Consider the following 26,198-nt stretch of genomic DNA (forward strand, 5'->3'; position numbering starts at 1 on the left):
ACCAAAGAGGATTGTTTCTTTAATGGCTCACAATGACTAAGTCTATTGCACCTTTAAATGTTTTAGCTGAAGTTTTGTTGTTCATGTTCTGTTATGGTAGAACTTGCTTGTTAAATGGATCAGTAATTAATCCTTCAAACCAAGTTGTTTTTTTTTTTTTTTTAAATAGAATAAGAATCTTGGCAAACATGCTTGGCTAATTTGGTTCACATCAAGAAAAAAGCAGTCTTCGAAATTACTGAAGTTGACTTAAACTCTCTCTATCTTTTGCCCTCCTAGGGCCTGGGTTCCAATAAATAATTGCTACCTCATGTCTAAAGAAATTCCTTTTTCTGTGAAAAAGACTAAGAGCATCTTCAACAGTGCCATGCAAGAGATGGAGGTTTACGTGGAGAACATCCGCAGGAAGTTTGGGGTTTTTAATTACTCTCCATTCAGGACACCCTACACACCCAACAGCCAGTACCAAATGCTGCTCGATCCCACCAACCCCAGTGCCGGCACTGCCAAGATAGACAAGCAGGAGAAGGTCAAGCTCAACTTTGACATGACGGCGTCCCCCAAGATCCTGATGAGCAAGCCCGTGCTGAGTGGGGGCACAGGCCGCCGGATTTCCTTGTCGGATATGCCGCGCTCCCCCATGAGCACAAACTCTTCCGTGCACACAGGCTCTGATGTGGAGCAGGATGCCGAGAAGAAGGCCACATCCAGCCACTTCAGCGCGAGTGAGGAGTCCATGGACTTCCTGGATAAGAGCACAGGTCAGCTCCGTGCGGGGAAGTGGGGAGGAGGCCCCTTGGACACGGGGGTTTCCCATGGGTACACACCTGGTGGGCCCAAGCAGGTAAGCATCGAGCAATCGTGGGGAACTGTAGGGGACCACAGAGCAGATTTTCAAGAAGTCACCAGATGGAATTCTTCCTGCTAGGGACCCAGAAATGAGAAAAGTGTCTCCAAAAGGCCACCTGGAGGTTATACCTAGAAGTAGATGGAGATGGCCAGAAATCTTTTGACGTTCTGTTCAAATGTCACTGCATTTTGGATTATTGACTTTCCATAACACAAATAATTTTTAGTTGAAATTGCATTTTTCTATCAAAACCCTACAGTCACACTAAATGGCACAAATGTGAGAGAAACACATATTATAAAAAATAATACTTGACTAGGCGCTGTGACTCATGCCTTGTAGTCCCAGCACTTTGGGAGGGCAAGGCAGTCAGATTGCTTTAGCTCGGGAGTTCCAGACCATGCAACAACATGGGCAACATGGCAAAAACCTTGTCTCTACCAAAAATACAAAAATTAGCTGGTCGTGGTGGCGTGTGTCTGTAGTCCTAGCTACTCTGGGACTATAGTTGAGGTGGGAGGATTGCCTGAGCCCGGGAGGTTGAGGCTGCAGTGAGCCATGATTGCGCTACTATATTCCAGCCTGAAGGTGAAGTGTGACCCCTTGTGAGACCCTGTCTCAAAAAACAAACAAACAAAAAAAGGTAAAAAATAATAGTGCTCTGTCTTCCTAGCGTGATCCCATTCCCTTAAAGGTCATATCCTTTAGTAGTTGTGTCATTGTTCTGTTGGTTTTTTTTTTTTGAGATATAGTCTCGCTCTGTTACCCAGACTGGAGTGCAGTGGCACCATGTCAGGTCACTGCAACCTCCACCTCCTGAGTTCAAGTGATTATTGTTCCTCAGCCTCCTGAGTAGCTGGGATTACAGGTGCGCACCATTGAGTCCAGCTAATTTTTGTATTTTTAGTGGAGATGGGGTTTCACCATGTTGGCCTGGCTGGTCTCGAATTCTTGACTTCGAGTAATCCACCCGCCTTGGGCTTCCAAAGTGCTGGGATTACAGGTGTGAGCCACTGGGCTTGGCCCAAAGTCTGAGTTTTTAAGTAAAACCTCTAATTCTTAAATGTCAGGTTTTTAAGTAGAATCTCCAATTATTAAATGTCAGGCTAAAATGTCTTAGAAGATTTTCTAGAATGAATAAAGCAGGTTGGAGTACCAGGTTTAGGCTTCTGGCCAAAGACTTAACCTTGGACAGCCTTTCACACTCAACTTCCTTCCTTAGTCTCTCTCTCCCCCTCCCTTTCTCCCTCCCTTCCTTCACACAGGAATTCTTTAAGGAGCAAACATCAGTTCTTTAAGATACCATGAATGTCCCCAAAAGTTAAAATAATAAGGACTTAGTTGTGAACTCAAATAATTCTTCTGACTTTGCTTGTGTTGTTTCTTGGGACATTTTTTTTTCTTTTTTCTTTTCCTTGGTTTATTTTCAAGAACTGCTTCTAGCTGCTCCCCAGATGGTAGTAGGAGGGGTAGAGAGAGCCTGTGGCTTTTGGTTCTGTAAAATAAAGGCTGCAGTCTGTCTTTCTGTCGTTCTGATTCATAGCCGTGTGGTCCTAGATACTCATGGTTGAGTCGTAGAGTTTTGTTTTGGAATTGACATAATTTGTGTTGACACAGTTTCAGAAAAGTCTTCCTTTTTACCCCCTTGTTTCTGACCAGAGTCCTTAAAAGCTTACTTTGTTCCATGACACAGTTCCATTTAAGCCAAGTTCACAAAACATGGTAGTTAATTACACAAACCCTTGGGCACATTAGTTCCCATAAAGAGCATGCTTTTCAGGAAATGTTTTAAATTTTAACCTTGGCAGCGACTTTGTGAATTAGTGTTGCCTAAACTTTCATTGCCATGGTTTTCTGCCATATTTTATTACATACTTAAATATTAAAATTGTAATGCAGCTTTGTCCTAAGCTAAACACAATGTATAGGCTCATGTGTTTAAATTGCTTGTTGTGGTTTTTCCTAATGTATGTGAAATTAATACATAACTAGTAAAATGAAATGTGGCATATATACGACTATTGGTTCTCCTGCACCACATTTCAAAAAATTCAGTTTTATAGGAATATAAGAACAGGGATAATGTGTTTAATTTAGCTTTTCTCTTCGCTTGGGAGGTACCAAAGGAGAAAGATAATGACATCAGACTTCCTGGAAAAATACCTCATTCTTTGAGTGGCTTTTTAGGTGAGAAGTTAGTGGAATCCCCCATTTGAGTAGACTTTAAAGTCCCTTTCCTAAAATATAATCTCCTTGCTGGTATGTGCTTAGGTCATTTTAGTAATCATGAATTAGCCAATGTGTAGTGTAGGAAGAGACAGTGATACTGAAAATTATTTTACTCTTACAAATTGCCCCCTTTTCTGTCAGGGGCCAGATAGTATGTATTTTAGGCTATTTGGGTCTTTTTTCCAACTCTGCAACTATTCAGTCATTGTTGCACTAAAGTAGTCACAAGCTGCTGTAGTCCCAGCTACTGAGGAAGCTGAGCTGGGAGGATCAGTTGAGCCTAGGAGCTTGAGGCCACAATGACCTATGATTGTGCCACTGCACTCCAGCCTGGATAATAGAGTGAGACCCCAGCTCAATAAACAGATAGCTAGTTAGATAGAAGAAAATAGAGCAGCCATAGACAGTGTGTGGCTGAGTTCCATTAAAACTTTTTTAATGGATACTGGAATTTATTTATTTATTTAAAGTTTTGTATTTTTTGAGATGAAGTCTTGCTCTGTTGCCCAGGCTGGAGTGCAGTACCATGATCTCGGCTCACTGCAGCCTCCACCTCCTGGGTTCAAGTAATCCTCCCACCTACCTCAGCCTCCCGAGTAGCTGGAATTACAGGCGTGTGCTACCATGCCCAGCTGTTCTTTGTATTTTTAGTAGAGACAGGGTTTCACCATGTTGGCCAGGCTGGTCTCAAATTCCTGACCTCAGGTAATCCGCCCCCCTCGGTCTCCCAAGGTGTCCAGACACTGGAATTTAAATTTCATATAAGTTGCATGTTTCATGAGCTATTAATTCTTTCCCCCCCCAACCATTAAAAAAATGTTAAAATACCTTTCTTCGCTTGCAGGCCAGGCAGGAACAGGTGGTATGCCCAGTTTCACCCTTGAGCTGTAGTTTGCCAACCACTATTACAGACTAAGAGGATTGGAAGAAACTGAGTCAGTCTCCCCATTTTACAGAAGGCAAATTGAGAGCCATGCAGAGTGTAAGGGAGGTGTGAAAGTCCCCACAGCCAGATTCTGTATCCAGACTGGTTTCCTTTCTCTGCACCCTACTGCCCTCTGCTGTTAGCAGTGATAATAGTATTTAGTGGAGGGAGACGGGAAATTTGTATTTAAATGCTTCCACAGTCAGGATAATATAATTGAGATAAGGCAGTAGTTCATCCAAAATCGTGTAAAAAAATTGCAGTGTCGTAGAATAGAAAATAATAGAAGTAGCCTCACTAGTGAAAGTTTTGTAACCAGCAACATAAAACTACAGATTGAAATGTTATTACGTAAAACTTTTACAACAGTGTAGAAATCTTGTTTTTGTTTAGAAGATTGGAGAACTCAGAGCTGTGTGCCTATAATCCTTAGAACTGGATATTTAGCTTTCTAAGGAGCACTTTGCTCAGCCAGAAGCCTTTAACTCACAGTGTCCTATAATCTTGCTAGCTAGATGACCTAAGTGGTTAATATTTTCAGTGATTTTTGTAGTTCCCCCTTTATGTAGACCTCCTGGCCAGAATGGTTACCTTCAGTGGTATTTGCTTGCACGATCTCAGTGTAAGTTATTAATATCTATTACAGTCAGAGTCGGGGGGCCTGACATTCACCACCCTCTGGGCTAATGGTCCTTTGGTCTCGTAGCTACACTGCGGGTTACCATTTAAGAAAGGAAAGAGGGTCTGGGTGTGGTGGCTCACACCTGTAATCCCAGCACTTTGGGATGCCGAGGCAGGGCGGATCACTTGAGGTCAGGAGATCAAGACCATCCTGGCTAACACATCTCTGCTAAACCCCATCTCTACTAAAAATACAGAAAATTAGCTAGGCATGGTGGCATGCGCCTGTAATCCCAGCTGCTCGGGAGGCTGAGGCAGGAGAATTGCTTGAATCCGGGAGGCAGAGCTTGCAGTGAGCTGAGATTGCACCACTGTACTCCAGCCTGGGCAACAGAGTAAAACTCTGTCTCAAAAAAAAAAAGAAAGGAAAGGTTTCATAAACTCCCTTTTTAAAATAATTATGAAATCAATATGTTTTTCTCGTAAAATAGTTCTTAATTACAGAATTTAAAGTCACTGATGGCCGGGTGCAGTGGCTCATGCCTGTAATTCCAGCACTTTGGGAGGCCAAGGTGGGCGGATCACTTGAGGTCAGGAGTTTGAGACCAGCCTGGCCAACATGGTGAAACCCCATCTCTACTAAAAATACAAAAAATTGGCCAGGTGTGGTGGCACACACCTTTAGTCCCAACTATATACGACACTGAGGCAGGAGAATCACTTGAACCCAGGAGGCGGAGGTTGCAGTGAGCTTGACATGGCGCCACTGCACTCCAGCCTGGGCGACAGAGCAAGACTCCATCTCAATCAATCAATCAGTCAATAAAATAAAGTCACTGATAATCCCACCTCCCACAGCCAGCCCTTAGATTGTGTTTCCAGAGCTTTTTCTATGTTGGTTTATAAGTCCTACTGTTAAACTGAAAGCTCAAATACAGGGATCAGGCAGATACGGCAGTGAGTGAGGTTGGGGAGTGCTAGGTAGAGACTGGGATGAATGAAAGCAGACATACATTTCTCACCATACCTGGTACACATCCTGTGCTTGTGTGTGCACATGGGTGTATAACACTTAACTCAAGGGGTAGGGACTCTTCTGATACATAGTGCATGCTAGAGGTACTACAGCAGCTTGTGGCTACTTTAGTGGTACAATGAGCTCTTTCATAAGGAAATACAGTAGTGCAAATGGTAGCACGCCCATGCATCAGAAGAGTCATTAGCTCTTGGGTAAGTTTTACACACCCATGTTACCCGTAAGTGTTATACACGGCTAATAGGTCACGAGCTCCCAAGACGTTGAGCTAGAGAGTTGTGCCTTTCTGAAAGGGACCAGAGACCTTTTCCTCCTGCTGGTTCTTGCCACATAGGAGTATGGGCTCCGTATTGAGAGATTTCTGGTTTTTCTTTTTTCTTTTCTTTTTTTTTTTTTTTTAGATAGAGTCTCACTCTGTTGCCCAGATCTCAACTCACTACAAGCTCCACCTCCCAGGTTCATGCCATTCTCCTACCTCAGCCTCCTGAGTAGCTGAGACTAAAGGCGCCCGCCACCATGCCCGGCTAATTTTTTGTATTTTTAATAGAGACAGGGTTTCACCATGTTAGCCTGGATGGTTTCGATCTCCTGACCTCGTGATCCTCCCACCTCCGCCTCCCAAAGTGCTGGGATTACAGGCGTGAGCCACTGTGCCCGGCCGATTTCTGGTTTTTCAAGAGAAGCTTCAAATTAAAAAAAATGGGAACTACTCCAGCTTTTTTTTTTTTTTTTTTTTTAAAGAGACAGGGTCCTCACTATGTTGCCCAGGCTGGCCTCAGACTCTTGGGGTTTAAGCAATCCTCCTGCCTTAGCCTCCTGAGTAGCTGGGGCTACAGGCACATACCACCACACCCAGCTATCAACTTTTATGTACTGGCTCACATTTTTAAATAAATAAAAGCTACGTCACATTAAATGCACCTGTGAACTGCTTGGTTCATGGATCACCTGTTTGCAATGTCTGGTGTAGACTGTAGAATTTATTTTTTTAAAGCTTAACCTTGTATTCTTTTTTATTGTTTATTTTTATACATTAAAGAAAGCTTTTTTTTTTTTTTTTTTTTTTTTTGAGATCGAGTTTCACTCTTGTCTTCCAGGCTGGAGAAAATGGCACTATCTCGACTCACTGTAACCCTCCACCACCTGGGTTCAAGCGATTCTCTTGCCTCAGCCTCCCAAGTAACTGGGATTTTTTTTTTTAAGAGACAGGATCACAGTCTCACTCAGGCTGGAGTTCAGTTGTGTGATCATGGCTCACTGTAGCCTTCAACTCTTGGGTTCAAGCAGTTCCCGCTGCCTCAGCCTCCTACGTAGCTAGGAGTACAAGTATGCACCACCACACCTTGAGGTCTCCATTTCTCTTCTCACTACTATGGTTATGATAAGCAATAAACAATGACGAGGCTGGTCGCGGTGAGTCACTACTGGTCCAGCATTTTGGGAGGCGGAGGCAGACGCATCACTTGGGGTCAGGAGTTTGAGACCAGCCTGGCCAACATGGTGAAACCCCATCTCTATTAAAAGTACAAAAATTAGGCCGGGTGCGGTGGCTCAAGCCTGTAATCCCAGCACTTCGGGAGGCCGAGGCGGGCGGATCACGAGGTCAGGAGATCGAGACCATCCTGGCTAACACGGTGAAACCCCGTCTCTACTAAAAAAAAATACAAAAAACTAGCCGGGCGCGGTGGCGGGCGCCTGTAGTCCCAGCTACTCGGGAGGCTGAGGCAGGAGAATGGTGTAAACCCGGGAGGCGGAGCTTGCAGTGAGCTGAGATCCGGCCACTGCACTCCAGCCTGGGTGACAGAGCAAGACTCCGTCTCAAAAAAAAAAAAAAAAAAAAGTACAAAAATTAGTCGGGCGTGGTGGTGCCCATTTATTTAAAAATCTGGCCAGCGCAGATCCTGCTTTTTCAGGGCAGGGGAAAGGGGAAAAAAAATTTTTTTTCCCCTGTAGAGATGATGTCTTGCTGTGTTACCCAGGCTAGTCTCAAACTCCTGGGCTTAAATGATGTGCCTGCCTCAGCCTCCCAAAATGTTGGGATAATAGGCATGAGGCACCATGTCTGGTCCATATCCTTGTATTCTGAATATGTTTCTGTGTTAGTGAATAACCCTTCAAAACAGCATTTTTACCAACACCTCCTGACCCATCCTAGACCATCTGGCCATGCTCTGCTCATCTGTGCATGGCACCATAGGAGTTGCGCAAGGTGCGGCACTTTGAACGTACAGGTTGTTTCTGAGGTTTTATAAGTGGGGGACGTTTAGCATGAATCATTCACTCCACCTCTCCACCCTGCCCAGAGTGCTGGGGTGCATGGGAGGGAATGGACATTTTTTTCCTAATTTAATTTCAAGGCTCATCTTTCCTACTGTAGTCAGAAAAGCCCTTCACGCAGGCTAGGATTTTATAAATGTAGATAATAAATGATGTGTTTTAGCCCACACTTGTGAATTGTACATCAAAGTATGAAATCTGGTTAAATTATTTGTGACTTCAAAGGCAATTAGTTCTTCCTTTGGGCAAGATGTATGGCTTTATAAAAGGATTGGCATCTGTTTCAAAGTTTAATTGAAAGAAGCATTTCCAAGTCTTTTTGCTTTTGAAATGTCTGGAGTGATTCGAATCAGGTTTTTCTCAACCTCAGGACCATCGACATTTAGGGCCAGGTAATTCTCAATTGTGAGGCTGTTCTGTGCACCTAGGATGCTGAGCACCATCTCTGACCTCCATGCCAGTACCACCCACACCCTCATGTATATTGACTTGGATTTTTTTGTGATCTGCTTAGTCATACCTGTTTTTTTTTCCCCCCCGCGAGATGGAATCTCGCTCTGTTGCCCAGGCTGGAGTGCAGTGGCGTGATCTTGGCTCACTGCAACCTCCACCTCCTAGGTTTAAGCAGTCTCTTGCCTCTGCCACCCAAGTAGCTGGGATTACAGGCATGTGCCACCACACCTGGCTGATTTTTGTATATTTAGTAGAGATGGGGTTTTGCCATGTTGGCCAGGCTGGTCTCGAACTCCTGACCTCAGGTGATCTGTCCTCCTTGGCCTCCCAAAGTGCTGGGATTACAGGTGTGAGCCACTGCACCAGCCCTTGTCATATCTCTTCTTCGGATTGTTAATCACTCTCTTAGCAAGCATTTTGTTTTTAGTTGATGTATAACATTGGGGAGCTTGTTTAATTTGATATTTTTTTTTTTTTTTTTGAGACGGAGTCTCACGCTGTTGCCCAGGCTGGAGTGCAGTGGCGCGATCTCGGCTCACTGCAAGCTCCGCCTCCCGGGTTCCCGCCATTCTCCTGCCTCAGCCTCCTGAGTAGCTGGGACTACAGGCGCCCGCTACCGCGCCCGGCTAATTTTTTGTATTTTTAGTAGAGACGGGGTTTCACTGTGGTCTCGATCACCTGACCTTGTGATCCGCCCGCCTCGGCCTCCCAAAGTGCTGGGATTACAGGCTTGAGCCACCGCGCCCGGCCTAATTTGATATTTTTGTATGAAAAAGGTTTTATCTGGTTGTCATTGTTTCTGTTTTTTTTTTTTTTTTTTTTTTTTTTGAGACGGAGTCTCTGTCACTCAGGCTGGAGTGCAGTGGTGCAGTCTCGGCTCACTGCCACCTCCGCATTCCAGGTTCAGGCGATTCTCCTGTCTCAGCCTCTTGAACAGCTGGGGTTACAGCTGTGCACCACCACGCCCGACTAGTTTTTGTATTTTTAATAGAGATGGGGCTTCACCATGTTGGCCAGGCTGGTCTCAAACTCCTGACCCCAAGTGATGCGTCTGCCTCCACCTCCCAAAGTGTTGGACCAGTAGTGACTCACCGCGACCGGCCTCGTCATTGTTTATTGCTTATCATGACCATAGTAGTGAAAAGAGAAATGGACACTCCTTTTTCAACTATTTTATGCACTGCTCATTCAATAAATATATTAGGCACCTGATAAGCATCCAGAGGTATCCTGGACGCCTGCTGGCCAGCGCAGGTCCTGCTCTTTCAGGGCCATTTTATTCTGGGGAATGAGGTGCCTCTGGATGGTTTTAGGTGATGGAGCAATATGCCGTCATTTCAGGGGTTCTGCCCTGGCTGCTGTGTGGAGAGTGCCCTGGGAGAAGGGTGCCGTGCACGTGGTGGGGAGACCTGTGGGAAGTGCTTACGGGGTCTCTGTGGGAAATGATGGGCAGGGCAGTGTTGCCTAGTGTTTAAATTGCCGTGCCGGCCCCCCCTCCCCCGCCCCACACCATTTTAGACATTTTCTTCGTAATTACTCCTCTTGAGATCTTTTAAAAAATTGAGGTCAAATTCACATAACATAAAATTTACCATTTTAAACAGATCAGTGGCATTTAGTGCATTCACAGTGCTGTGCAGCCATCACCTCTATCTAGTTCTAAAACATTTCTGACACTCCAAAATAAAACCCTGTACCCACTAAACAGCCACTCCCCGTCCCCCACAAAATTCCACCGCTACCTCTCACCCCACAGCCTGCCCCTGACAACCACCAATTTTTGTTCTGTTTGAATTAACTTACCTATTCTGGGTATTTTGTTTCAGTGAAATGAAAGAACACAGGCCTTTTGTGTCTGGTTTCCTTGACTCAGCATCATGTTTTTAAGTCAGCCACACTGCAGCACATATCAGAACTTCGTTCCTTTTGTGACTCAGTAACATTCGATTGTGTGGCTACCTCAGTTTGTCCATTGATGGACAGTCGGTTGTTTCTGCCTCTTGCCTATTGTGAATAGTGCTGCTGTGCACATTCGTATCCAAGGATTTGTTTGGGTACCTATTTTCAATTTTGGGCAGATACTTACCTAAGAATGGACTCTCATGAAATTTGAAAATATTGTAGATCTGTTTATTACTGTCTATGCACACACACACACACACACACACACACGTGCTTTGTACATAAACGGAATAGTAAGATTTTTTCACCGCCCCAAGAATTATTTTTGCCCCATTGGGGGCCACACGGTCCCTGTTGAGACTGCATGGACTAGGGTGATAGCAGTGGAAGTGGAGATGAGCGCAGAGATGTAGGATATGTTTAGGAAGAGGAGTGCAGAGACCTTGCTGAAGAGTTGGGTAGTTCAGGCATGAGAGCAAAGGAGGAATTAAGAATGGGTTGGATGTAGTGGCTGACACCTGTAATCCCAAGCACTTTGGGAGGCCGAAGTGGGTAGATCACCTGAGGTTACCAGTTCGAGATCAGCCTGGCCAACATGGTGAAACCCCCATCTCTACTAAAAATACAAAAATTAGCTGGGCATGGTGGCGGGCGCCTGTAATCCCAGCTACTTGTGAGGTTGAGGCAGGAGAATCGTTTGAACCCGGGAGGTGGAGGTTGCTGTGAGCTGAGATCTCAGCATTGCACTGCAGCTTGGGCAACAAGAGTGAAACTCCATCTCTCCCCCCGCCACCCTTCCCGTCCCCCAAAAAAAGAATGATCCAGGTATGCTTGGCCTTGAGTCACTGGGTGGGTGGCCATGGCATTCATGATATTGGGAGGACAAGGAAGGTGCAGGGTGTTTCACAGATGAGGGAGGTAGGATTGGTGGCACTAGGAGGTAGACATAGGAGACCTGTTTCTCAGGGAGATGCAGAGGAGGGTTTTGCGGTGTGAGGCTTATGGGTTGCTAGTGATTGTCATCTATGTCCTTTTCCTGACTCCATGAAGCTTTGCAGTCCCAGATGCCTTAGGAGAATGGGCCCTGCCCTTTACTGGCTAGGGAGCATGAACCAGACCCATCTCCATGGGAAGCCAGTGTTTTCCCGCCACGCTTGTTCTTGCCATATCCAAGTGCTATGCTTAAAACCATTTTTTAATATTTAGAACATACCTCTTAAATCTCAACACTTGTTTATTAACAAAGGAAATATATCTCAAACTAAAGGCTTGTTCTAGTTATTATTTTTTTAGCACACATGAATGTATATACACAATTATAAAAATAGGCTGGGTATGGTGGCTCACACCTGTAATCCTAGCACTTTGGGAGGTCGAGGCAGGTGGATCACCTGAGGTCAGGAGTTCGAGATCAGCTTGGCCAACGTGGCAAAACCCCGTCTCTACTAAAAATACAAAAAGATTAGCTGGGCATGGTGGCGCACACACCTGTAGCCTCAGCTACTTGGGAGGCTGAGGCAGGAGAATTGCTTGAACCTGGCAGGCGGAGGTTGCAGTGAGCTGAGATCGCCCCACTGCATTCCAGCCTTGGCAACAGAGCAAGACTTGTCTCAAAACAAACAAACAAACAATCAAACTTGACCTGTCGAGCAGGAAAATGTGGATTCACTTGGCTGTGTTCTATGCCCAACGGCATCTTTGCTTGCTTTTGTTTGTTTGTTTGTTCCTGCTACCCTTTAGGGTTTGGCGTCCTTGTCAAAGTTCTCTGCAGTCCCAAGCAGGGTACTCGATAGTATAGGAAGGCCCTTCCTGTTAGACCTTGCTAGCTTGCTTACGGGAATACAATTAGGAATACAATTAGAGAAGCCACGATCTTGAATCCTCAAGGGAAATGTATTACACAGATATTTGAGCAGCTGCAAATTGCTTTTGGAATGAGGTAGAACATAAATGAATTGATAATGTTAAAAATTCGAATGCTAAAGATTTTATTGGTAATACTTCTCTTAAAATGCCTTTATTTTCATATATTCTCTTTTTTTTTTTGAGACAGGATCTCCCTCTCTGTCCCAGGCTGGAGTGCAGTGGCATGATCACGGCTCACTGCGGTCTTGACCTCCCAGGCTCAATGGATCCTCCCATCTCAGTCTCCCAAGTAGCTGGGTCTCCCAAGTAGCTGGGACTACAGGCACGTGCCACCATGCCCGGCTAAATTTTTTGTATTTTTAGTAGAGACGAGGTTTCGCCATGTTTCCCAGGCTGGTTTCGAACTTCCGAGCTCAAGTGATCCTCCCACCTCAGCCTCCCAAGGTGCTGGGATTACAGGGGTGAACCACCACAGCTGGCCTTTTCTTGTTTCTTTGTGTAACAAACACTTCAGTTCTACTTCTTACAGTACCAGTGATAGGACTAGTAATAATAGCAACCCCCCAGTGAAGGAATGTGGCATGCCATGTGCTAGGCCAATTCTATTAATTCTTGCAGTAAAACAGATTTATTGTTTTAAAAACTTAATTCTAGGCTGGGCACAGTGGCTCATGCCTGTAATCCCTGCACTTTGGGAGGCTGAGGTGGGCGCATGGTTTGAGGCCAGGAATTCCAGACCAGCCTGGCCAACATGGTGAAACCCTGTCACTACTAAAAATACAAAAAATAGCTGGGTGTGGTAGCAAGAGCCTGAAATTCTAGCTATTCAGGAGGCTGAGGCAGAAGAATCACTTGAATCCGGGAGGCAGAGGTTTCAGTGAGCCGAGATGGCACAACTGCACTCCAGTCTGGGTGACAGAGTGAGACTCCATCTCAAAAAAAACAAAAACAAAGAAAACTTATTTCTTAAAACAATTTCTCATATTTATTGAGCACTTGCTGGGCACCAATTGACATAGATCAAAGACATTGATCCTCACTCCCTTCTCATTTCCGGATGAGGAAGAGGATTCCCAGCTGCATGCCTACTTCATCCCTATGTGGTGTGTCAGTTTCAGCACTGTTGATGTTCGGGGCCAGATAACTCTTTCTTGTTGGGGGCCGCTGTGTGCATTGTAGAAGATTTAGCACCTTTTTAGTCTCTAGCTCCTAGATGCCAGTAGCAACCCCCCACTCTCTTAAAATGTCTGGATGCAATGCCCAGTGTGCCCTGGAGAGAAGAACTGCTCATAGCTGAGAATCAGTGGTTCAGAGGATAACTCCAAAGCCCTGGAGGTTAATGGGAAAATAGAAAATAAAACCACTTTAATAGCAAGTAACAGAGTACTTACTGGATGCCAGGCACTGTTCAGATGATTGATTTAATCCTCACAGCAGCCTGATGAGATGTAGCTACTGTTATTGTCCCTTTGTATCATATTATTAGTGTCTCTCTTTGCTGTTGCCAGGAAGAGAGAGGCAGAGGTGCCAGTAACTGGCCCAGGGTTACACAGCAGGGCAGCAGCTGAGCCAGAGCTTGAATCCACGGTGTCTGGCTTCTGATCCGTGCTTGAATCCAGGCCTCTTTACGTCTGGAGTCTTTCCCACTATATTACATTAACAGTAATGCAGGCAGGTCCTGGCATCAGAGCTGCCTAGCTCACTTGGATTCACCAGCCGAGTGATGTGTGAGTTTTAACACACTGAAGCCTTGTTCTGAGTTTTCTAATTTGTCAGGTGAGGAAACTGAGGCAAGTGCCCACACAAGTGTCCCAGCATTTTCGAAGACCCTGGGAAGTCTCAGTTCCTAGCTCCAATTTGCCATCCAGAAATTTCTTTCAAGCACCAGATCACCTCAGAATGTTTCTTGCTCTTCTTGGAAGAGTTGGCTGTCATTGTTGTCAGCGATGCCTTTAGTCCCAGCTGTTTTTAAATGGACCTAAGAGGCATTAACAGGACAGTCCCACTACCATGGAGGGGCAAGGGCAAAGGGGCAGGATTTGAAGGATCTTTGGGACGCTCGTTGGCCCCTATGAATGCTTGCTTTTTTAAACGTAAGTGGTTTCTTGTCCTAGCCCTGTGACATAAGGCAGAGGAGAAGCAGGTTGTAGGTCATTTTAAGGTATTTTTAAAAGCCTTAGGCATAGGTACAGTTCTCTCTCCTCCCGTAAAAGTTTGAAATACGGTAAAGAAGGACATAATTTACCAACGTCTCCCTCACTGCATCTGGTACTGGGTTTGGCTTTACACAGCCTCAAGAACTTTTGAAATGGGAGCTGGAGATTTCCCAAGGGACCAAGTTGGTCCCTGGCAGGTGCAGCGGCTGCATGCGAGCTGGCCATGGTGTCTTTCCACAAATGAATGACAAGCATTTGTAAGGCTGGCTCCCGTTTTCTGCATCTGGACCATGTGGGGGTTGGTTTAATCGCTATTTATGTTGAGATTTATACCCGTGAATGGGCCAAACCAATTTCAGTGGCAGCTTAGCCGATTTGTCTTAGAGCTTTGTGCTTAATAGAGTAACTGGGGAGACCGTCTTCATTTGTGGCTTTAATGGTTTCATGTCGGGTTAAAGCCCTTTGCTGAAAATGAATGGCCAACCTGCCACGCCCCACCCCACCCCATCCGTGATGCTGTAGCGGCCTTGTTGAAATCAAACACAATTTCATAATCTCTCCATTCTCTCCCTACGCCACACCTACGCATTTTACTTATTTGTAAACCTATCTTTTAACACTGCCATACTTTTTCAGCTTCACCAGCCTCCACCAAGACGGGACAAGCAGGGAGTTTATCCGGCAGCCCAAAGCCCTTCTCTCCTCAACTGTCAACTCCTATCACGACGAAAACGGACAAAACCTCCACCACTGGCAGCATCCTGAATCTGAACCTGGGTCAGTTGGAATTTTTGCCAGTATCTTTCTGTGGATATTTTTGCAAATGACGTATCCTCTTTTGTATGTGGTTCTTGAACCTTCAACTCTTTTCTGTATGCAAAAAATGCAAAAGTTTCAGTGGATGAAGGTGATAAAAGATCTGTGAAAAGAACAAGGACGGACTTTCCTGGGGCTTATTGACATACAAATTACTTTTGTTTTTTGAGAAGGAGTTTCGCTCTTGTTGCCCAGGCTAGAGTGCAATGGTGCGTGCGATCTCTGCTCCCTGCAATGTATGCCTCCTGGGTTGAAGCAATTCTCCTGCCTCAGCCTCCTGAGTAGCTAAGATTACAGGAATGTGCCACCCCACCTGGCTAAGTTTTGTATTTTTAGCGGAGACAGAGTTTCACCATGTTGGCCAGGCTGGTCTCAAACCCCTGACCTCAGGTGATCCACCCACCTCTGCCTCCAAAAGTAATGGGATGACGGGCATAAACCACCATGCCCGGCCCAAAGTGCTTTTATCCAGGCCAGTGTTTCCACCTCATTTGCCCTTGACCACATTAACCCTGTTCTATTTGTAAATTATACCCATGGCACAGAAGCAAGTAGGAGGAATCAGTACTTACCTTTCCTACGTGCAGCATACTCTGATATTCCTTAATTCTCTTCTTCTAATTCTTACACTCTGGTCTTTATTCCCTGGATGATGATGATGATGATGATGATGATGATGGTGATAATAATAATAACTCTTTTTTTAGAGATGGAATCTCACTGTGTCACCCAGGCTGGAGTGCAGTGGTGTAATCATAGTTCAGTGCAACCTTGAACTCCTGGGCTCAAGCTATTTCCTGCCTCACCCTCCCTGAGTAGCTAGGACTACAGGCCTAGCTAGTTTTTAGCTACATACTCAGCTAATGGTTTGTAGTGGTTGGGTCTTGCTGTGTTGCCTAGGCTGGTCTTGAACTCTTGGCCTCAAGCAGCCCTCCCACCTTAGCCTCCCAAAGTGCTGAGATGACAGGCATGAGTCACGGCACCTGGCCCATTATTGATTCCTCCTTCTTCTTCTTATTTTTTTGGAGATGGAGTTTCGCTCTTGTTGCCCAGGCTGGAGTGCAATGGTGTGATCTCAGCTCACCACAGCTTCCACCTCCCAGGTTTAAGCGATTCTCCTGCCTGAGCCTTCCGAGTAGCTGGGATTACAGGCATGCGCCACCACGCCAGGCTAATTTTGTATTTTTAGTAGAGACGGGGTTTCTCTATGTTGGTCAGGCTGGCCTCGAACTCCTGACCTCAGGTGATCCACATGCCTCAGCCTCCCAAAGTGCTGGGATTACAGGCATGAGCCACTGTACCCAGCTGCTATTGATTTGTTATTGATTGATTCATTGCATCCTCAGTGCTGATTTTTCTTGAACATCTATTATGTGCTGTGCACTATTCTAGGCATGGAGATAGAGTGGAAAGCAAGTCAGCTGAGGACCTGCTCTTGTAGAGGTTGGGTTTTTAGAAAGATAGAGAAAATAATAAAGACAAATAACAAGGCAGTTCACAGCATGAGAGACAGTTCACACCAAGATAGACAGTTCACACTATGATGGATGTCTGGAAGGTAATGTGGTGAGGTGAGAGATGGGCAAGTTGCGAGGCAGATGTCACAGTTCCTTAGGTGGAGGGGTTAAACAGGGCCTCTTTGAGAGGTGATATTTGAGCTGAAGTTTACATGACAAGAAAAATCAGCCATGCCAGTATCAGTAGGAAAAAGATTGTAGAAGGCATAAGAGATTTTAAAGACTCTAGGGTAAGGATTAAGTTGGTGTGCTTATAGGAGTAACTGGGTGTGTTGTAGGATTAGCAAGGAGGCCAGGGTGGCTGCATCCCAGTGAGTGAGGGTGAGGCCAGTCCATGGAGTCAGAGACAGTACAGACCTTACAGACCCTGGTGTGGAGGGTTCAGCACAGGAGGGATGTGAATGGACTTCACATCTCAGAGGAAGCCGTCGGAGCTGTGTTTCAAATAGTCCACATCAGTCAGCCATTCTCATCTGGGGATAATTCTGTAATACTTCCCCACCCCCTGGCAATGTTTGGAGACATTTTTGGTTGTCACATCTGGGGTTGGGGTGCTCCTGGCACCTAATGGAGAGAGGCCAGGGATACCACCAAACATCCTACAACATGTAGAACAGGCCCCACAACAGAGAATTTCTAGATTGTGTCAGTAATTGTGCTGACAGATCTGGGTATGGCAGGATAAGTCAAGGATCCAGTTTAGATTCTGTAAATTTGAGTTGCTGTTACACCCCTAGGTGGAGAGGTCAGTAGGGTAGCTGGAGGCAGGAATTAGGGTGCCCTGTGGCCGGGTTCAGGCAGGAGGTATAATTCTGGGAATCTCGATGTGTACGTGGGATTGGGTTAGAGTGGTAGTTCTCATGACTTTGAGGGGGTGATGGGGACACTGCTGGCATCTAATGATTGGTGGCCAGAGTTTCTGCTAATTATCCCCCAGTGCATAGGACAGCCTCACTCAGCAAAGACTCCAGCCCCATTGGCTTACTGAGGTTGCGAGTCAGGAGTAGAGCAATGAGCAGCAGTGAGGCCCTGAATTCTGGTCGAGGAGGAGAAGCAAAGCAAGGGGTGGAGGAGCCACACCAGGGGAGTGTGTTGCCCTGAAGCTCCAGTAAGGGGGTTTCAGAAAGAAAGGGCGGCCACCTGTGCCCAGTAACGCTCGTGTGAATTCCACGCCTTTGGTGGTTGGTGCCTTCCAGGTCCATCTTGTCCTACAGTGCCATTTTCAGATGGAGAAACTGAGGGAGGTCTGGAGAGGAGGCATGGGGTGCCCAGGATCCCAGAGGCAGCAGGGCCGGAACACAGCCTGGCTCCAATCCTGGCTCATCTGTGAGTACAGCCCAGATGTAATAGAATAGTCAGGGCAGTTGCTTTCAGGGCTCCAATTCAGATCAACCGGTTGGTTCCTCACTTGAGTGAAAAGGGACCCATGTGCTTCCTTGGGAACATTCATTGTTCCCAAGTATGTGGTTTGCTTTCTTATACCCTCCTTCCACCTCCACACCCCGAAAAGAAATGCTGTTTGGAGGCGTTCTCACAGTGACATTTCCTCTCTGCCAGTCATGCTTGTCAAGAATAGCTCTTTCCTGAAACCGGGTGGTCATTGGGCTTCCTCGTGACACTGTGGGTCTTTCAGTTTGGCTTGATCTGTTGTGAGAGTGAAAGTTTTCTTCCTGTCATGTGTCTTGGTGGGCAGGCATGGTGGTGTGTGGGCACCAGGGGAACCGAGGCCCTCTTGTGTCTCCCCTGGAAGCTCTTCCGGTCCCAGGACACACTTCTTATCTTCGTCAGCAAGAACAAGAGCATTGGGAATGTGGGTGCTTTGTGGGCTGCGATTGCAATGACCTAACGGGAAGAGGATCAGCCAGGGACTGATGGAAGTGCTGTGGGTGGGGAGGAGATCAGAACAAAGAGGGCAATGTTAAGGAATTCTCAGTGACTGCCCAGCTTTATGGGAAAATGCTATGGGCAAATGACTGAGCAAATGCTTTATGGGGCTTGATTCTGTCTGTCAGCCATGGAAATACTTTCCACAGACAGGGAGAATGAAAGGGAGTACCCTGGATAATGATGAAATTATTGTAGCTAACAAAACAGGATTTAAAAAAAATATATATCAGAAAAGGCAGAATTACAGAGATAGGGAACAGATCAGTGATAGCCGGGGGTTGGAGTGGAGGAGGGTTTGCCTACACATTGGGAGGGGATTCTTTGGGAGATGGACTTGCTCTGTGTTTTGGTGTGGTGGTGGTTACAGGAATCTATGCAGGTGTTATGACTCATAGAACTTTATTCCCCCAAAAGTGAATTTTACTCTCTGTAAATTAAAACTATTTTTTAAAAAAAAATTACAACAACCTTTTAAAGTAGGTGATATCTCTGCTTCACAGAAGTGTAAACTGGGGCACAGAGAAGCAAGTTACCTACCCAAGGATCAACCATGGTTTGTGGTAGAGTTCGGCCTTTGGGCCCAGGCCTGTCTGCTGCAAAGCTTGAGCTCTTAGCTGAGATACCTAAATGTCTCCTGTGCCTATTGGATACGTCAGCTTTTTTTGGGGCCAGGGAATAGGGTGAAGTTTTGGAATTTGTAAAGGATATGGCTTTTGCCAGCTTAACCCGCATTGCCAGACTGAATTGTCAAGAAAAACAGGACTCTAGATTATTACAGGAACTCTCCTAGTTTTTAAAAGCTGGCAGTCAATTTCATTAGAAACAAAAACTGGCTAGGCTTGGTGGCTCATGTCTGTAATTCCTGCACGTTGGGAGGCTGAGGCAGGAGGATTGCTTGAGCCCAGGAGTTCAGGGTTGCAGTGAGCTATGACTGCATCACTGCATTCCAGCCTGGGTGACAGAGTGAGACCCTGTGGTACAAAAACAAAAACAAAACCCCAAAACTCTATCTGGGCCAGACAAACACATACAACCAACAATACAAAAACAATCCATAGGTTGTTAGTTTTTTATTTATACTATACTATAATTATATTATGCTGTTATACTGTAATTAAGAATATACGGTATATAGGTATATGGTATTTTAGTATATGTATGTGTGTATATGGTATATGTATGTATATTGGCTATATGGTATGAGCATATGTATGTGTGTATATGGTATGAGAGTATATGGTATATGGGTATATTGGGTATATTTGAGTATATGTATGTATGTGTATGGTATATAATGAGTATATGGTATATGGGTGTGTGTATATACTGGGTATATGTATTATACGTATGTGTGTATGGTATATGAATATATATGTATGTGTGTATTGTATTTGCATGTGTGTATATGGTGAGCATATGCTATATGGGTATATGTATGTGTATATGGCATATGAGTATATGGTAAGTGTGTATATGGTATGTGAATATATGGTATTTGTATGTGTGTGTGTATATGGTGAGCATATGTATGTATTTGTGTATATGGCATATGAGTATATATATGTGTGGTATATAGTATATGGTATTTGTGTGTGTGTATGGTATATGACTATATGGTACAGGATGGAAAGGTTTGTACAGAGACCTGGTGCTTGCCCTGGTTGCTAATTCACTGTTTCCCCTCATTTGCTCTCTGGGGCCTCTCCTCTCCTCACTAAAAAACAAGGAGCTGAGCCCAGTGTATTATTACGAGCACCCTGTATGACTCAGCAGTGATTATAAATAAGCCATAAATAGAAATGAGTTTCTGAGACTAGAAGAGAAGAGGTGGGCCCGGTCCTTTTCTTCTTCCAGGCTCCTGTTTGCTTTCTCTGCTGATCCCATCTCCTCTTAATTCACAGAGGGTGTTTACTTTGAACTGAACAAACTCAGCAGTCAGTAGTTCTGTTAGTGAGAGAAATGCACCTTGATGCTCTGTTGAAGATGCAGGCAGGGCCAGGGAACATCGTCACACCCCAAGCCTTTCTGTTTATTTCTCCACTGTTACTGACAGGAGGCCTCCTTTCTTTTTGTGCACAAAGCGGCATCTTGGAAGTCGGGCCTTTTTTGAGAGCATACATGGTGTGCCTGGGCCCAGATTTTTCAGATGTTGTCTTGATTTTCTTTAGAGTGAATGAAATGGGGAAGATCTCTGTTTGGCTTTGCCTGAAAGATAGTGTCTGCCAGGGTCTCTCTCTCTCTCTCTCTCTCTCTCTTAAATAATATAGAGACAGGGTCTCGTTCTGTTTCCCAGGCTGGTCTCAAATTCCTGGCCTCAAGCAATCCTCCTGCCTCAGCCTCCCAAAGTGCTGGGATTACAGGCGTGAACCACCACACATGGCCAGCTAGGGTCTCTTGTCTAAATGATATTGCTCCCTTGAAGGAGCTGCCATTTTGTAGTTCCTGGAAGTCCATCCATTGTAGTTTGTGTTCAGCTTTAGAACAAAGATCTGTCTTTTTTTTTTTTTTTTTTTTTTTTGAGACAGAGCTTTGCTCTTGTTGCCCAGGCTAGAGTGCAGTGGTACAATCTCAGCTCACTGCAACCTCCACCTCCTGGGTTCAGGTGATTCTCCTGCCTCAGCCTCCCAAGCAGCTGAGATTACAGGCATGCGCCAGCAGGCCCAGCTAATTTTTTGTATTTAGTACACCATGTGGGCCAGGATGGTCTTGAACTCCTGACCTCAGTATATGGTATATATATGCTGAGTAGATGTATATGGTATATATATGCTGAGTATATGGTGTGTGTGTGTGTGTATATATGTATACATATATATATATACACACACACACATATATATATACACACACACACACACACATATATATATACACACACACACACACACACACCCCCGCCTCGGCTTCCCAAAGTGTTGGGGTGTGAGCTACCACGCCCGGCCCTGTCTCTTTTTTTTTTTTAAATGGAAAAAGAAGTGCTTAAATTTTTCTTTTATAGAGTTTGTTTTTATAAGTTATGAGTACATATGGTAACAAAAATTTCAAAGCATAGAAGGACATTTCATGAAAGGTCAGTGTGTCTATAACCTCTGACCACCTGTCTCTATACCCCTCTTCCCACATGTCACCACTGTTGCAAGTTTTTAGTTTCTAGAGCCCTTCTAGATATACAGCATGAGTTCTGAGTGATTTTTATCTCCCAGGTGACATTTGGCAGTGTCTGGAGATATTTTTATTTTTCTTTTATTTATTTTTTTGAGATGGACCATTGGTCTGTTTTCCCAAGCTGCTGTGCAGTGGCACGATCTCGGCTCCCCGCAACCTTTGCCTGATTCTGCCTCCTGAGTAGCTGGGATTACAGGCGCATGCCACTACGCCCAGCTAATGTTTGTATTTTTAGTAGAGATGGGGTTTCACAATGTTGGCCAGGCTTGTCTCAAGCTCTTGACCTCAAGTGATCTGCCCACCTTGGCCTCCCAAGATGCTGGGATTACAGGCGTGAGCCACTGTACTCGGCCTGCAGATATTTTTATTGTCACAACTGGTACATAGGTGCTAGTAGCATCGGGGGTAGAGGCCAGGATGCTGCTAAACATCCTACAACACACGGGACAGCCTTTCAACCCCACCCCACCCCCACCACAAAGACTTATCCAGGACCCAAATATCAATAGTGCCACTGTTGAGAAACCCTGAGAATGTATAGTATTCCCAGCTATGTTCCATTTCCTTCTTGGCTCCCCTACAGCAGTGCTAAGGTGCTCCACCAGTTGTTGCTTTTTCATGAAACAGGTTGGCTTTTCATATCAACACACAGAAATCAGCCTTCGTTTCATTTTAGCAGCTGTATTTAATTCCATTTAAAGGTAAACTGTAACATTTATTCAGGCGCCTTACTTACTGACGCTACGCTTCTTTCCATTTTTGCTATTGAAGACAACTGCAATGAAGAACCCTTTTGCCCACGTGGGAGGGTAATCCATAGGATAAATTCCTAGAAGTGGAATTGAGCATCAGAGGCCACATGCGGCGACATTTTGAGAGGTATCGCCCAACTGCCCTCTAAAGAGGTGGTTCTGATTTATGTTCCCTCCAGAAATATAAGATCGTGCCTTTTTCTCTAGCGTGAGTATTTTTCATCCCTGGTTTCCATTTATAGCCTAAGCTGTCTTCATATCAGCTGAAAAGTTCAAAATGTTGGCAGCAAGGGTGGATTCTGAAGATATTCCCGATATAGAAGGGCAGGGGTGGAAGAAGTCCCGATAAGCTACATGAGCTAAATGAGAAAGTGAAGCTCTTCTTTTCTCTCCGCGGAGGAGAGGAGCGTCAAATGCAGCTGCAGGTTTGGAGAAAGATTATTACATTTGGTTAAACTCCTGAAGGTCAGCTTCCAGGGCCTGGGCCGCCCAGCCATTTGGTGGTTTATTCTAACAAGAATAAACATAACAGCAGCTTATTGACCAGAGAAACCTTAGTTTGTAAAATGAGGTAATTTACCTTTTTTGCATTTTTCTTGATTATGAACATTTCAGTGCTCAATCTTTTTAGGCTAAAGTTAATGGGTCGCATTTACTGTAGGCATATGTGTAGACGTGCAGGTGCACACACACACAGAGCTCAGTTATTCAGGTGAAGTCTTAGGTCTCTTTATGGACCCTAAGGTTTAGAAAGGTGGTCCTGTTAACACAGACACACAGGAGTTAAGGCAAATGGTGAGTTTTCTGTACTCACATAGAAGATTGGTCTGATACAGGGGTTCTCAGCCTTAGCTGCCAATTAGGATCACCTGGCAAGTTTATTGTTGGTTTTTTTTGTTTTGTTTTGTTTTGTTTGAGATGGAGTCTCACTCTATTGCCCAGGCTGGAGTGTCATGGTATGATCTCGGCTCACTGCAGCCTCTTCCTCCTGGGTTCAAGTGATTCTCCTGCCTCAGCCTCCCAAGTAGCTGGGATTACAGGCATGTGCCATCACGCCTGGCTAATTTTTGTATATTTAGTAGAGACGGAGTTTCACCATGTTGGCCAGGTTGGTCTTGAACTCCCGACCTCAGGTGATCCACCCTCTTTGGCCTCCTAAAGTGCTGGGGTTACAGGCATGAGCCACTGCGCCTGACCTCCTGGCAAGGTTGTCAAAGGCATCATGATGCCCAGGCCTTCCCCCCAGCCTGTTGAGTCAGAGTCTCTGAGGATGGGGCTCAGGCCTCAGGAATTTCTAAAACTTCACAGGCAATTTTGGTGTGCAGCCAGGGTTGGCAGTCACTTGACTAGTATAGAAGATGGCAGATTTTACGGCTTTCAGGCCAAATCTGGCCCCCACCTGTGTTTGCAAATAAAGTTTTACTGGAACACATCCACACCCATCTGTTTATGTAGTGTTCATGGCTGCTTTTGCAACAGAGCCTGTATGGCCTGCAAAGCCTGAAATATTTACTCTCTGGGCTTTTATTTTATTTTTTTGAGATAAGGTCTGGCTCTTTTGCCCAGTCTGGAGTGCGGTGGCGTGATCTCGGCTCACTGCAACCTCTGCCTCTTGGGCTCAAGCGATCCTCCCACCTTAGCGTCCTGAGTAGCTGGAATTACAAGCATGTGCCACCATGCCTGGCTAATTTTCATATTTTTAGTAGAGACAGGGTTTCACCATGTTGCTTAGGCTGGTCTCAAATGTGAGCTCAAGGGAACTGCCCACCTCAGCCTCTCAATTGCAGGGATTACAAGTGTGAGCCACTGTTCCCGGCCCTCTCCAGGCTTTTACAGAGAAAGTTTGTTCTCTTTTGTAAATTTTTTCAGTAACTGTGTAATCTAGTAGTATATAGGAATATTGAGGACACTGATGAACGTGTCACTTGGGTAGCCATGGAAAGTATTTTTGTGAGATACATTTCCATCTTTATTCTTGAAAAGGCTGGCTTTTCCCTTTGGAATCTAGCACGCTTCTTCATTTCTGAAAGTGGAAATTCTGAGGGAGGCCTCAAATCCCTCCCGCTTTGCTGTCACATTTGCATGCAAGTCAGCTGTTAAGTCCTTGATTCCTGCCTACTGGAACTCTTTAATCTGGGCTTTCTCTTTTTTTTTTTTTTTTTTTTTTTTTTGAGACAGAGTCTTGCTCTGTCGCCTAGGCTGGAGTGCAGTGGTGTGGTCTCGGCTCACTGCAACCTTCGCCTCCTTGGGTTCAAGTGTTCTCCTGCCTCAGCCTCCTGAGTACCTGGGATTACAGGCACCCACCACCATGCCTGACTAATTTTTAAATTTTTAGTAGAGACGGGATTTCATCATGTTAGCCAGGCTAGTCTTGAACTCCTGACCTCAAGTGATCCTCCCACCGTGGCCTTCCACAGTGCTGGATTACAGGTGCAAGCCCTCATACCTGGCATTTTTCTTTTCTTTTCTTTTTTTTTTTTTTTAATAAACTTTTAATTTAAAAGTAAACTTTAATGTCGAAAATGCAGACTTGGGGAGGGCAGAAAGATCACACACAAGGCTGCCACTTCACACCTGGAGGGTTGCACAGCGGCCAGACAGAGGCACTCCTCACTTCCCAGACGTTGCGGGGGCCGGGCAGAGGTGCTCCTCACTTCCCAGACGTTGCGGGGGCCGGGCAGAGGTGCTCCTCACTTCCCAGACGTTGCGGGGGCCGGGCAGAGGTGCTCCTCACTTCCCAGATGGTGCAGCGGCTGGGCAGAGACACGCTCCTCGCTTCCTAGATGGTGGGGCGACTGGGCAGAGGTGCTCCTCCTTTTTCTTTTAATGTTCCTCATTCCTTGTTCTTTTTTAAAATTATTTTACTCCATAATTTCTCTTTGTTACGCTACTTCAGATCTCTTGCCAGACAGAGACAGGTATAAAGAGTTTTCTAGTTCTTTCTCCAGTAAATTTTTTTTTTTGGAGACAGGATCTTGCTGTTACCCAGTCTGGAGTGCAGTGATGCAGTCATGGCTCACTGCAGCCTCAAACTCCTGGGCTCAAGCAATCCTCCTACCTTGGCCTCCCAAGTAGCTAGGATTACAGGCATGCACCACCAAGCCCAGCTACTTTTTGTACTTTTTGTAGACATGGGGTCTTGCTATGTTGCCCAGCCTGGTCTCAAACTCCTGGCCTCAAGCAGTCCTCCTGCCTCTGCCTCCCAAAGTGCTGGGAGAGGTGTGAATCACTGTGCCCGGCCCCACTGCAGTAAAGTTGCACGTTCTTCTCCCTCTCAGAGGTGGCTGTGTGAATGTCTGCAGTCCTGTCTCTAGTAGCCTCTCTTTATAGCCATGATCAGTGCACATGTACATACATATGCACACGTGTGCATACACACATGCATGCACACACAGATACTGTTTTTGGTATTTTTCTTGAATTACAGGGATAGTGTCTCTGCTTGCTTTGAGCACTCACCTTCTGGAATCTCCCTGGGTCTGGGAGGGGCAGTCTGTAAGTGTGATTTGGGAAAACACCAATCTTTTCCCTCCTTTAAAAAAAAATATAAGTCTTGCTCTGTCGCCCAGTCTAGAGTGCAGTGGCGTGATCATAGCTCAGTGTAGCCACTAACTCCTGACTCAAGCCATTCTCCCGCCTCAGCCTCCTGAGTAGCTGGGACTGCAGGTGCATTCCACCACAACTGGCTGAGAAAAGACCCCTTTCTAATCTTATCCTGGGGGCTGATAAAATTAAGTTGGAGCAAT

The 26,198-nt window shown here is 45.4% G+C and overlaps 1 protein-coding gene across 19 annotated transcripts in view; it reads left to right on the top strand.

The window, feature by feature from the left end:
• LOC105496495 (zinc finger MYND-type containing 8) overlaps nt 1-26,198 on the top strand; it is a 149,032-nt gene that overhangs the window by 81,050 nt on the left and 41,784 nt on the right. For all 19 annotated transcript variants that reach the window (XM_011766973.2, XM_011766982.2, XM_011766987.2 and 16 more), the window contains 2 exons: nt 280-761; nt 14,952-15,092. In XM_011766973.2, the coding sequence (XP_011765275.2) occupies nt 280-761; nt 14,952-15,092 (623 nt within the window). The remainder of the gene's footprint in view (nt 1-279; nt 762-14,951; nt 15,093-26,198) is intronic.

This window comes from Macaca nemestrina, chromosome 15, assembly GCF_043159975.1.
Source record: "Macaca nemestrina isolate mMacNem1 chromosome 15, mMacNem.hap1, whole genome shotgun sequence".
Lineage (NCBI taxonomy): Eukaryota > Metazoa > Chordata > Mammalia > Primates > Cercopithecidae > Macaca > Macaca nemestrina.